Source organism: Ranitomeya variabilis, chromosome 4 (assembly GCF_051348905.1).
Source record: "Ranitomeya variabilis isolate aRanVar5 chromosome 4, aRanVar5.hap1, whole genome shotgun sequence".
Lineage (NCBI taxonomy): Eukaryota > Metazoa > Chordata > Amphibia > Anura > Dendrobatidae > Ranitomeya > Ranitomeya variabilis.
In genome coordinates this window covers 156,847,381-156,861,771 of record NC_135235.1, presented here as the reverse complement: position 1 = coordinate 156,861,771, position 14,391 = coordinate 156,847,381, and the positions used below count along the sequence as shown (strand labels likewise).

Sequence of the window (14,391 nt, the reverse complement as noted above, 5' to 3'; positions counted from 1 at the left end):
AACATGTATGTAACTTTATATATATATATATATAAATTATTTTTACAAATTACAGGGTGCAAATGCCAAGTTCAACTTGCGTTTGGTTGGACCTGGCGGAATGTTTCGAGTGGTGCCGCAAACAGTATTAAATGAAGCTCAAGTGACAATAATTGTGGAAAACTCTGCAGGAATAGACTATGAAAAGTTTCATTTGTTAACTTTTAAGGTATGTTTAAGCTATTTTTTAAAATATTTTTGTAATTATGCAAGATTACCTATTAAGATTATTAATTCTTTAAAAATGCTCTTTATTCCAGTATGTCATACATATGAAAATGGTGATAACAGAGCTTTCTGTACATAATACACTATATATCAGTGCATAACCAGTGTATAACATAAGTGCCATAAATCTGACTGAGTAGCAAACTGGGACATAAGGATAGAGTATCCTGACCACAAATGGTTCGAGTCTACAAGGGAAGGTGAAATTAGGCACTAGGGAAAGGTAGAAGTTCAGTCCAGTAGCCCCAAGTTTCATGTAGCATGTTACACTTTTCTGAAGAGATGGGTTTCATTCAAAGCTGGGGAAATGTCTGACTTGTCGAGGAAGTGAGTTGTCCACCAGGGCCATGGGGTACTCGGTACCTTGTCCGGTACTTAAAGGGGATGTCAAGGTGTCTGCAACCTGGTCTGTGGCCCTGGGCGCCCAAATAAAGGGGAAAGGTCTTTTAAGGGTTTAATAAAGTTTGTGTTCGTGACACCACCTGTGGTATTTGGTCAGAGGAGACTGACGCTGCTTAAAGGGGTCCGCTGGGGTGATGTTATGGCAGCTAGATGGTATAATTTCCCTCTCTTTAGCCCCCTCTGATAGGGAGCTCCCACTTAGCACATCTTCCTGCTTCACTGTCCTCTCACCAACTAACTTTCCCTCCAGACCAGAATGTACCAATAGGGAAGTTCCCCTTAATCCGGGTTTAGAGCTCCCCCTTCTGGCCTGGAGTGTGAACATGTTGTATGCTTTGTGTTTACCTGGTGAAAGAGATATTCCTTCACTTCCAAGCATGACATTACTCTCCCTATAAGGAAAGCAATGCCAATGTAACAACCAGGACCCTGGGGCGTTACAGAAACAAATTCCAGAATGTGGGGAATGCATGGCAGAAATTGTGTGGGGTGCAGGCAAGAGGAAAGCAAAAAAAGATGTCTTCTCAGTAAGGCTGATTTCATGTAGGAACTAGGTTAGAGGACATTGGTTAAGAACAGCCTTTTTAACTATAATCTCTGGACAAAGAGTAGACAGTGAAGGGATTGGCAGGAGCAGGCAGAGGAGTAACGGAGAGAAAGGAGAGTCTGGGAAGCAGACTTGAGGGACACAAGAGTGTTAGATGAAAAACCACAAATATGGATGGTGCAATAGTTTAGGTTGACCAATGATGAAGGCAAGCACTCAAATTTTTCTTAAAAAAATAATCAGTTTCTCATTCCTTTAAATGGTTTTCCAGGAATATTTTCAATTATGTTGTTTTTTCCTTATGTCTAGTTATGGATGTTGAGTTTATGCAAAAAATAAATAACCACTGCAACCAGAGGGATTGGTAGTTGGTGACAGAATTAGAACTTATGCTGTCTTTGGAAACACACTTTTAGTTGTTAGCGGCACATCTAAAAGTGTTCAGTGCAAGTTTCATAGGGCTGTATGCTATGTCAGACATACAGTGATCTTGAGATGTAAATGGCACACAAGTTTTATTGTTTTTCCGAATGCTTTGTGGTTTATTTTAGCCACAGATACATTCAGGCTTTCATAGAGATAATGTTGGAAAATTGGAGCTCATCTGCTGCTTAGTGCCCTTCATTATTGTTTTGTTTTGTATAATATATAATGTGTGTGAGACATGCAATGCATGTCATAAAACCACTTCCTTTCTCTTGGTCATACTTTTGGTCAGAATTGTCAAAGATCTCTGTATTTGTAAGTCCTCAATCATACAAATAATTTGCTTGATACAATATTTTATCTAAACTATTTCTATTACGGATTTTGTGTTTAGACACCTGTGAACTGCTCACTGCATTGTTCATGAGTATCGATCTTTTCCACTATATAATATTATTTCTTCTTATTCTTTTAGCTAAGCTTACTTTACATATTCCTTTGTCTTTTAGCTTCTTGCCATTGAGGTCAACACACCAGAAAAATTCAGTTCAACAGCTGACATAACCATCAACCTTCTTGATATCAATGACAATGTCCCAAGGTTTTCCTCAGAGTATTATGTCGCCAGAATACCAGAGAACTCCCCTGGGGGCTCAAATGTTGTCGCTGCAACAGTAAGTGCTCTTATTAATTCTGTTACAATGCAGTTCTGATGGAGAAATCCAAACTGCTTTCTGTCTACATCTGTATTGATTTCAATAGCTGCAATGGCTGTTTGTGCAGTTGTAAGGTCCCAGGGCGGTAGCCGTGAGCGAGCTGCTGCTTCTCCACTCCCTGGCATCCCACGAACTAACAGTGTCTCATTCTATATATGTTTTGCTGTGAAATTTGCTTTGTACTCACTTGTAGGCCTTCGTTGCAGCTAGGTCCTTAGCTCCTGGAGCAGGCACATACATCAGGAGACACTCGGTTTGCTTTAACAACTTCAATTAAAATGACATCATTCTTTAACATGCAATATTGGGCACAGCACCCTTCAGCTCAATGTCCATCAACACAGTACATTTAAAGCCTTTGCTTATCATCAGCTTGGACTATCCCTATGCTTGATCCCGTTGTCAACCCCAGGGATTTCTTGTCCATACCCGCAATACTCTCTAGATCTATTACATGACCCTGTCGTGGTTCCCTGTCCCGCTTTCTCTGTATGGAAGCGATTAAGACAAACTCCTCAGTGCTTAGTTCAGGCTGTAGGCCCCAGACATTACAGGAATGTCCGTAGGAAATTTGGTACGATCTCATGCTGCTAGAATGATATGTACTGTGTGAGCCTCCAGCCCACTACACCTTGAACTTCTACTTGTCACAAACCTCTCATTTTCTCTAACTCTTTGTAACTAACAAAACCGGGAAGTGATTCCTCTTTTCACTTGACCTAACACCCTCTCATGCTAAGCTGGTCCCAAACATGTAACTGTATTCTACACTATTCCTATCACTTTACACTAATCAGGCCCACCACTGCCTTATTTATCCTAGCTTCCCTATCACTACCTAAGTACTAATCTATTTTCTACACTTTACCTACCCCTGAGATGTGTACCAGATTTTATTAGGCATTACGAATACAGTACCCACACAGAAGCTTCAGTACCTATAACATTCTATGCACTTTCACAATTCCCATCATACAATAAAATGCACTAGAACCCAAGTCAATACTCACACTATGTTTGTTGGCTTCTGGTGCAGCTTTAAGACAGTCTATCACACCATTACACTGTGTCACTTTGCACTGTCCACTTCAACCTGTTCAGAAGCATAGTCATGTAACTTACAAACTGCTCATGGAAAATCTGTTCCTGCACAGATTTCCTGAACTCTCCTCAGACAGAGATCAGGCTGAGTTCTAATGAATCACAGGGAGGACTATGTGGTTTCTGAAATACAGCTGCACAGTTGTCTCTGTAACCTCTCTGCCCCCATCCCTATGATCAGCGCACAGAAAGAACAGGAAGTTGACTTTTCAGTGTTTGGACTTCTGTTACAGCTGAGATAGCACTGAAGCCTGTAGAAGTAAGTAACCTGCTAACCACATGCTATATGAGATGCATCCTTTTACTTCTCTAGACCACCAGGGATAAAATCCCCAGGGATATCTAATTATTTGGTACTATGAAGCAATATTTATTTGCTACTGTTTTGTATTGCCTGGTTTGGAAGAAACAGAACCCAAGACCCTAACCCTGAACATTGTCTACTTTAAGAATCACCCCCATCAAAGTTTGTATCCTCTTAATACATTGCAATCATCATATTATATAGCACTAGGTATTTTCAATTACTCGTTTTGCCTTTCTACCCAGTTAATTATTCTCTTTCCTCTACTCTATGTAGAAACAGGAAGTATTTGTCCCTACATGACTTGCTACCCTCTCCAACTCATGATGCAGTTACTTCATCCTCCCTCTGCCAGGGACTTTTTCAGTGATTCATGACTTGTGTAGAGAAAATTGATCTCATGTTTCTACATAGAGTCTAGGATTCTGGTAGTCAGTTTTTAATCATGCGATGTCATACACTTAATGAAAACAGAAGAAATAACTGGGTAGAAATGGAAAATGAGCAATTGTAATATGATGACTGCCATAAGTTAAGAGGACAAAACCTTTGACGGGAGGAGGGCTTCTTTAAAGCAGATCTTTCACCAGATTTCACAATTCAAATTGCATACATTTTGGACAGCATATCTTAGACCTTATGAGGCTGATTTGCAATCTTTGTTAATGTACAGTCATGGCCAAAAGTGTTGGTACCCTTGAAATTGTTCCATAAAATAAAGTATTTCTCCCAGAAAATTATTGCAATTACAAATGTTTTGTTATACACATGTTTATTTCCTTTGTGTGTACTGGAGCAGCACAAAAAACAGAAAACAAGGAAAATTTCACACAAAACTCCAAAAACAGGCCAGACAAAATTGTCACCCTCAACTTGATAATTGGTTGCACACCCTTTGGAGTAAATAACTGCAATCAGTCTCTTCCTTTCACAATCAACTAGCTTCTATCACCTCTCAACCACTCTTCTTCTGCAAACTGCTCGAGACCTCTCATATTTGACGGCTGCCTTCTTCCAACAGCAATTTTAAGATCTCGCCACATGTCTTCAATGGAATTTAGATATGGACTCATAGCTGGCCACTTCAGAACTCTCCAATGCTTTCTTTCCATTCATTTCTGGTAGCCTCTTGATCACTTGAAGCTCCCTTGTAGCATCTTGAGCAGAAATAGTTAATGACTTTTTTGGTTGGTCGAAGCTCCACAGTAGAAAACTAATCCAGATTTGAAACTCAGCAACCATGCTACATTTAGCAGGATGTGGAGGAGGACGGGCAGCAACAGCAGGTTGATGTTCACGTAAGTATTAAGTTGGCACAAGCAGCTGATGACGCTGACAGTCAGAGGGAAAATGCTAATGCAGGCCATGAAAACCAACCATTGCAACTGGGTTGATGAAAGTGAACCATACGGCCCTTAGTCTTGCTGGTGAACATCGCAAGCTGTTTGCTTTATGATTATGGTATGCATGTCATCCCATAAGCATTCCAGCAAAGAGATGACTATTGGATAGCCATACTTTTTTACCCATCACAATTTTCAGATTTATAGTTTTAAAATATTTAGAAAACCATGTATAATTTCGTTTACATTTCAAAAATACTTGCTACTCAGTGTGTGTTGGGCATCACATAAAATCCAAATAAAATACATTTAGCGTGTAACGTGAAAAAATGTGTAAAAGTTCACTGGATATGAATACTTTTTCCGGGCACCCTTAGTAAATCACTGTACTTGCTCAACAGTTTTTGTGCAGCATAACTCATGAAACATATACTTAGTAAGCACCATAGTTGGAACAAATTTGACAGATTTCTTTAGGGACACCAATGTTTCAGTCCACCTGAACTTTGCTCGTGGTGGTATTTTGTCAAATGCCATATAGAAGCATCGCTCAGAGCATACTCACACTTCCCTACTTAAGCCAAGGACAGAATAATATAGAGAACAAAGACCTGGTGGACCTTTTTGGTTGGGGTTTGTTGGGGTTTCTCATGTATTCTGTCTGATCTGTAAATAAAGGAATTTCTAGAGAATCACAGATCAACACCTGGTCGTCTAATGGTTATACAGAGACCTGAAGAGGCGTATAAGCCACCGTGTCTTGCACTCACTGTGAAATTTGGTGGAGGATCGGTGATGATCTGGTGATGCTTCAGCAAGGCTGGAATTGGGCCAGTTATTCTTTGCGAAGGACATATAAATCAAGCCGCATACAAGGTTATCCTGGAAAAACAGTTGATTACTTCTGCTCAAGCAATGTTCCCCAACTCTGAGGACTGTTTTTTCTAGCAGGACAATGCGCCATGCCACACAGCTAGGTCAATCAAGGTGTGGATGAAGGAACACCACATCAAATCCCTGTCATGACCAGCCCAATCTCCAGACCTGAACCCCATTGAAAACCTCTGGAATGTAATCAAGAGAAAGATGGATAGTCACAAGCCATCAAACAAAGAAGAACTACTTAAATGTTTGTGCCAGGAGTGGCATAAGGTCACCTAAAAGCAGTGTGAAAGACTGGTGGAAAGCATGCCAAGACGCATGAAAGCTGGGATTAAAATTCATGATTGCTCCACAAAATATTAATTTCTGAACTCTTCCTGAGTTAAAACATTAGTATTGTTGTTTCTAAATGATTATGAACTTGTTTTTTTTTTTTTGCATTATTTGAAGTCGGCAAGCAATGCATTTTTTTGTTATTTTGACCATTTCTCATTTCAGAAAATAAATACAAAATGTATTGCTTGGAACTTCAGAGACATGTTGTTAGTAGTTTATAGAATAAAAGAACAATTTACATTTTACTCAAAAATATACCTATAAAGTGAAAAATCAGGCAAACTGAAAATGTTGCAGTGGTCTCTTCATTGTGCTTTATATAAATTAAGTGGCCATGTTAATTTATCAGCTATAGGGCTCCTGCTCAGATTTTCAGGTCAGACACATGACCTACTTTCCCTTTTCTACCTTCTACACGTTTTTATAGAATGTTATTACTACACATTACACACCAGCAGAAGCATCTTTCTGGAGGTCTTTGTGGAGTCTGTATGCATGTTTTCCTCAGCGATAACTGGCTTTCAATGTGGCTTATTTGGAAATAGTAAAATGAGTGTGTCTTTACATAGAGCAATAATGATTTAATCTTGCGCTCCATCCAATGTTTTTATCGCAGATTAGAGGATATGCTTCTTAATCCTTGAGCCATAAGACATAAATCCTTTTAGTGTTCCTGTCTGGACAATGTCACTTCTTATACCTTGCAATTATTAATGTAGATGTGTCTAATTTCCATTATATAATTATGCTAAACTGAAACTTGAAATATTGAACAACTCTTAGAGTTAAATTAGCTTTTAACCCCTTTCCGACATCGGGTGTACATTTAGGCAGATATCAGATTCCCTTCGTTTGATGTGGCCTCCGTCGGCGAACCCACATTTTTCTCAATACTTGTCAGCTGTTTTGAACAGCTGACATGTGCCCGGAACATCCGTGAGTGGAATTGCAATCCACCTACGGCTATTAACTCATTAAATGCCACTGTCAAATGTTGACAGCGGCATTTAACTCGCGCTTCCGGCCATCAGGCCAGAAATGCGCCCACCGATGACCCCCGTCAAGGAATCGCGGGTCACTGGTTCAGTGGCATGACAACCAGAGGTCTCCTGGAGACCTCTATGGTTATCACTGCCAGCTTGCTGTGAGCGCCGCCCGGTGATTGGCACTCATAGCAAGTGAGTAATTCTTAATTCCACTACATAGAGGCGATCTGATCATGATTATGTAGCAGAGCCGATTGAGTTGTGGCAGCTTCTAGTCTCCCATGGAGACTATTGAAGCATGCGAAAAGTATAAAAAGGTTTTTTTTTAATATAAAAAAAATAGAAAAATATAAAAGTTCAAATTATCCCCCTTTCACCCCATTCAAAATAAAACAATAAAAAAAATCAAACCTACACATATTTGGTATCGCCGCATTCAGAATCGCCTGATCTACCAATAAAATAAAGGATTAACCTGATTGCTAAACGGCATAGCGAGAAAAAAAGTAAAAACACCAGAATTATGTTTTGTTGGTCACTGCAACATTGCATTAAAATGCAATAATGGGCGATCAAAAGATCATATCTGAACCAACATGGTATCATTAAAAACATCAGCTTGGAGTGCAAAAAATAAGCCCTCACCCAACCCGAGATCACGAAAAATGGAAATGCTACGGGTATCGTAAAATGGCACAATTTTTTTTTTAACAAAGTTTGGAATTTTTTTCACCACTTAGTTAAAAGATAACCTAGACATGTTTGGTGTCTATGAACTCGAAATGACTGGGAGAATCATGTTGGCAGGTCAGTTTTAGCATTTAGTGAACCTAATAAAAAAGCCAAACAAAAAACCAGTATGGGATTGTACTTTTTTTGCAATTTCACCTCACTTGGAATTTTTTTCCTGTTTTTTAGTACAAGACATGGTAAAACCAATGGTATTATTCAAAAGTACAACTTGTCCTGCAAAAAACAAGCCCTCACTTGGCCATATTGACCAAAAAATAAAATAGTTATGGCTCTGGGAAGAAGGGGAGCAAAAAATTAAAATGCAAAACCAAAAATACCTCTGGTCGTTAAGGGGTTAAAATTAGCAGATACTTGCAAAGATAAAACTAGAGTCCTATGGGCGGGCATCAGAGCAAAATTTGGGCCTTGGGCCCCCCAATACCATCATGTTGCTCTGATGTGGGATCCCAAAGGCATATATAGAGTCTGTGCTATCCCAATATAAAAACCATATAAAAAATACAAATACATTATATAAATCTAGATAGCAAAACATGACAATAAGATAATTTTCTGAGTAATAATTCTATATAATACAATAAAATAGCTACCAAAAAACAAATATTATTAAATATTAGTCAGCAATGTCCACTATACCAAGACCAATGATACCACATGCAAGAGCAAAATATTATTGCCACTCCACTTATTATTTATTATTTAATATAAGCACCATCCTGTAACTTAACATAACCAGCTATACCAATATACCAATAATATCACATACACGAGACAGATATAACCACATCATCGCCAGACCACAGATTACTACCACAGAAGGCTTAATAATGCCCCCTGTCAGGAAATAGGAAGAAGTTCTGATTACTTCAATTACACATACAGGCTCTCAGCTGCAGTTTCTTCTGCCTGCCAACACAGGCTGGAATTCTAAGCCACTCTTCCTCCCGCTCCCCTGCTATATAGCTGTAATGTGAGACCAGTATGCCAGGAAGAGAAATTTTTATGGCTCTAAGCTGCAAAAGCCAGTCTTCTCCCTAAACGCCTCATCCCCCCTCCTGCCTGATGCCAGCTATAACTGGTAAACAGGTTCCACTGATACATATTAATCAAGATAAGAGGCCATATGGCCATCAAGGGACAAATGGGTTAACATTAAGGACACTCCCAAGACATGAATCCTACAAAAAACTCATGGAGTAAAGAGTCCAAACCACATATAAAGTAAACTACATGACATTTTATTCCCAAAATATAAACATAAAGTAAAATACAGACTATAAGAACAAGGTATATCCAGAGCTCATATGTGAAGGACAAACAACACTGTAATAGCAGGAGGGGTTAACTCGCATACATATACATATAACTGCACCCTGCAGATCAATCCATGTGAAATCTGTTTCAAAAAGTGCATAGTGCAAATTAAGGTGCAAGGGGTAGCTAATAGGTTCCTCCCAGTGATAATATTTATAAGACACTAATGCGTACAGAACCTAGGGGAACAACCCATAAGGGAATGCAGGTCCTACCTATCAGTCTCTGTGAGTGTGTTTCCTGTTTGAGGAGCCTATTAGCTACCCCTTGCACCTTAATTTGCACTAGGCACTTTTTGAAACAAATTTCACATGGATAGATCTGCAGGGTGCAATGATATGTTTACTAGATGGTAGTCCAATTCTAACGCATCTGGAATTCAAGAATATGTATGTAGTTTATTTATGAAGATTTCAGAATAATGCAATGAATACACAGGATTCGGACGGCCGGGTGCGACCAATTAGCGAAGCGTGGTTCAAATCCCACACCAATTCGCGGCCGGACTACGCCTGTCGCTGATTGTTTGCGGCCGGCCGTGACCAATCAGTGAAGCCGGGGCCAGCTGCAGGTTTTTGAGGGCCCCAGGCGAAAGAGTCTCACAGCTCACATAGCATATAACACAGCCCACATAGTATATAGCAGAGCCATGTAGTATATAGCACAGCCACGTAGTATATAGCACAGGCACGTAGTATATAACAGCCATGTAATATATAGCAGCCACGTAGTATATAGCCCAGCCGCGTAGTATATTGCAGAGGCACATAGTATATAGCCCAGGCAAGTAGTATATAGCACAGCTACATTTATTAGTTGTCTCCTGCTAAGGTGTTGTTCCCAGCCATTTTTAATGAAGAGGTCTTTTCCTGTTTTATATGTCATTTTAATTATTGTTTAATAAAAATATACATTTTATATATATGATGGAGTCTGCTTAAGCCTCGTTTTTCCTCATCTATTTTTTTATGGGGAAGTTGTTTTGGATATGATGCTGTGAGGTATGCACATTATTCTATGGACATTTTGATATAATCACAGCCACGTAGTATATAGCACAGCCATGTATTATATTGCACAGCCACATAGTATATAGCACAGCCCATGCAGTATATAACACAGCCCACGCAGTATGTAACACAGCCAACGTAGTATATAACACGGCTCACGTAGTATACAGCAATGTGGGCACCATATCCCTGTTAAAAAAAGAATTAAAATAAAAAATTGTTATATACTCACCTTCCGGCGGCCCTCGGATCTAGCCCAGGCCTTTGGCGATGCTCTTCACGACGCTCCGTTCCCAGTAATGCCTTGCGGCAATAACCCGTGATGATGTAGCAGCCTAGCGAGACCACTATTTCATCACGAGTCGTTGCTGCAATGCATTACTGGGAACGGAGCGTCGCGAGGAGCGGGAAAGGCTGCCGGGGACGGCGGAAGGTGAGAATATAAGGTTTTTTTTTATTATTATTTTTAACATTATATGTTTTCACTATTGATGCTTCAGAGGCAGCATCAATAGTAATAAGTTGGTCACACAGGGTTAATGGCAGCGTTAACAGACTGTGTTATACCGCGTTATGTTGCGGTGTAACGCAGTCCGTTTAATGGACTGCTAAAATGCTATGTGGGCGCTGACTGGAGGGGAGTATGGAGGGGGCACTGACTGGAGGGGAGTAGGGAGGGGCCAATTCGCGTCCGGAAAGTGCCTGTCACTGATTGGTCGCAGCCGGCTGGGTACGACCAATCAGCGACGCGGGATTTACGTGACAGACAGACAGACAAACAGATGGAAGTGGACCATAGACGATTATATAGATAGGTGTATGCGAGTTAAACCCCTCCTGCTATTATAGTGTTGTTTGTCCTTCACATATGAGCTCTGGATGAACCTTGTTCTTATAGTCTGTATATTACTTTATGCTTATATTTTGGGAATATAATTTCATGTGTTTTACTTTATATGTCGTTTAGACTGTTTACTCCATCAGCTATAACTGGTACAGCAACTTTCAAACCGCATTGGACTCTTTTGTTCTTGAAAAGTTATGTATAATGGCACCGAACAGGGATAGAGATATCAGGGTTACATATTCTGAATGTCCACCATGAGCTCTTTAACTCACTGAAATCACTAGGATCTAAACCCAATGAAATGCAACAAACGGATTTCTCTGTAAGCGGGTCATATATCTACGCTGTGTTTATACTTTAAAATAAAAACCATGACGTGGTGAGCATCATGATCAGTCTGTCGGTCTTCTATGAGGTTCATACAGCGAGTTATGTATAGAAATGGCTTGTCATAACTCTAAGAAAGAGGAGTATTCAGCCTCTGAATGAGGTGACCACAGAGGAAGTGCCTTCGTTTTGGGCACGGAGATAAGTGAGTGAGATATCAGTCTTCACTAGACTTTTGTCTAGGGTCTAGCTGCGAGACAGATCTGTAATGCATGGTCAGCCATGATATGAAGGAACTGTAAGGGTACCGTTACACAAAACGATTTACCAACGATCACGACCAGCAATACGACCTGGCCGTGATCGTTGGTAAGTCGTTGTGTGGTTGCTGGAGAGCTGTCACACAGACAGCTCTCCAGCGACCAACGATGCCGAAGTCCCCGGGTAACCAGGGTAAACATCGGGTTACTAAGCGCAGGGCCGCGCTTAGTAACCCAATGTTTACCCTGGTTACCATCGTAAATGTAAAAAAAAACAAACAGTACATACTCGTGACGTCACCGCTGCGCTCTGCTTTTACTGTACGGCCGGCAGTCAGTCAGTGCGGGAAGCAGACGGCGAGGGACCTGATGGACACCGGAATGTGAGTATGTACTGTTTGGGTTTTTTACATTTACGATGGTAACCAGGGTAAACATCAGGTTACTAAGCGCGGCCCTGCGCTTAGTAACCCGATGTTTACCCTGGTTACAAGTGAACGCATCGCTGGATTGGTGTCACACACACCGATCCAGCGATGACAGCGGAAGATCCAGCGACGAAATAAAGTTCCAAACGATCTGCTATGACGTACGATTCTCAGCAGGGTCCCTGATCGCTGCTGTGTGTCTGACACAGCGATATCGTATGGATATCGCTGGAACGTCACGGATCGTGCCGTCGTAGCGACAAAAGTGCCACTGTGAGACGGTACCCTAAGTGTTTTTTCAACTGTAATCCCATTTTATTTGTAATTGTACTGTACATATGATACTTATCTACTTTTATAATATCTTTTTATACTTCTGTAAACACTGCCTACCTTTTTGGAGTAAAATATATAAAATTACTAGCTTCGTTTCTCCTTGCTCTATAACATACTGTCACATCCTCTGAAGTGAATTATGCTACTAATTTGGGTTGGCTCTGGACCCATTATTAATTAAGAAATCGGAGCCCGTGGCAGCGGATTTGTCCTGCGTGTTTGGGAGACTTTGTAGCGACGGACAGTGTTGATAAATATTGTTCCTGCCTGAGTGGGAGTAGTTATATCGCCCTCGCTGCAGCATGCCCATTAGCCAATACAAAGTAAGGCAGCCTTTCTGGCAACTAACTATCCTAGGTGCAGTACCCTGTCTGACCTGAGGGTAAGGGGGGCACCAGAGAGCTACCTGTTCCAAACCGGAACTGGGAAGTGGGATATTGATAAATCCCCTTCAGAAAGGAACCAGGGCAACCAAACAACCCCGGTTCATGACATATTAGTGTGAGCGAAGTAAGTAATTTTGTCTTTTCTTCTCCATCTGACTGATACTAATCTGACTTATTCCAGACCAATCTGTGCAAAATGTAACACTAGGTTATCTATGGCTGATTGCTTCCACTTCTCCCTCCCACATTTTCCCCAATTCTCCTGTGGAAGCATTTTCTTTTTGCCCTACAGTATCATTGTCCCCAAAATAAGATAAAAGTGATGTTGCCCTCTTTAATTCTACAGTATCAAATTGGTTTATTTTTTCATACCTACTTCTGGTTTGATGATGTTTCATTTGAGAAACTATAGTGCATGCTGGGAAATTCACGGAATGTCTTTGCCACAGCCTCTGACCCCTCTCTGAAATGAAGCATCTTCAGTGATTTCATTTCAGGGGCTGAATTAGTTCCTTCTATACTGAGCATGGTTGGTTGTTGATTCTATGTACAGGGGGGAAAATTAGTTTGATACACTGCTGATTTTGCAAGTTTTCCCACACATAAAGAATGGAGAGGTCTGTAATTTTTATCGTAGGTATACGTCAACTGTGAAAGACTGAATCCTAAAAAAAAAATCGAGAAAATCTCATTCTATGATTTTTGCATAATTAATTTGCATTTTATTACATTAACCCCTTACTGACATCGGACGGTATAGTACGTCCGATGTCAGCTCCCCTGCTTTGATGCAGGGCTCCGCGGTGAGCCCGCATCAAAGCCGGGACATGTCAGCTGTTTTGAACAGCTGACTAGTGTTGAGCGATACCGTCCGATACTTGAAAGTATCGGCCGATACCGGCAAAGTATCGGATCTAATCCGATACCGATACCCGATACCAATACAAGTCAATGGGACACCAAGTATCGGACGGTATCCTGTATGATTCCCAGGGTCTGAAGGAGAGGAAACTCTCCTTCAGGCCCTGGGATCCATATCAATGTGTAAAAGAGAGAATTTCACGATTTCACCCGCCGCTATTGCGGGCACATGTCAGCTGTAGTGTTGAGCATATCGATACCGCAAGTATCGGGTATCGGCCGATACTTGCGGGTATCGGAATTCCGATACCGAGATCCGATACTTTTGTGATATCGGGAATCGGTATCGGGATTAATATCAATGTGTAAAAGAGAGAATTAAAATAAAAAATAGGGATATACTCACCTCTCCGATGCAGCCTGGACTTTACCGCCGTAACCGGGAGCCGTTGTACCTAAGAATGCGCGCTTGAAGGGCCTTAGATGAGGTCACTGCGCTCTGATTGGTCCGTAGCGGTCGCGTGACTGCTACGCGACCAATCACAAAGCCGTGACGTCA

At 40.9% G+C, this 14,391-nt stretch overlaps 1 protein-coding gene across 1 annotated transcript in view; it reads left to right on the top strand.

Moving 5' to 3' along the window:
- The window catches only part of CDHR1 (cadherin related family member 1), a 283,238-nt gene that overhangs the window by 136,333 nt on the left and 132,514 nt on the right, over positions 1-14,391 (top strand). Inside the window, exons 12-13 of the mRNA XM_077257202.1 lie at positions 56-208; positions 2,152-2,316. Of these exons, the coding sequence (XP_077113317.1) occupies positions 56-208; positions 2,152-2,316 (318 nt within the window). The remainder of the gene's footprint in view (positions 1-55; positions 209-2,151; positions 2,317-14,391) is intronic.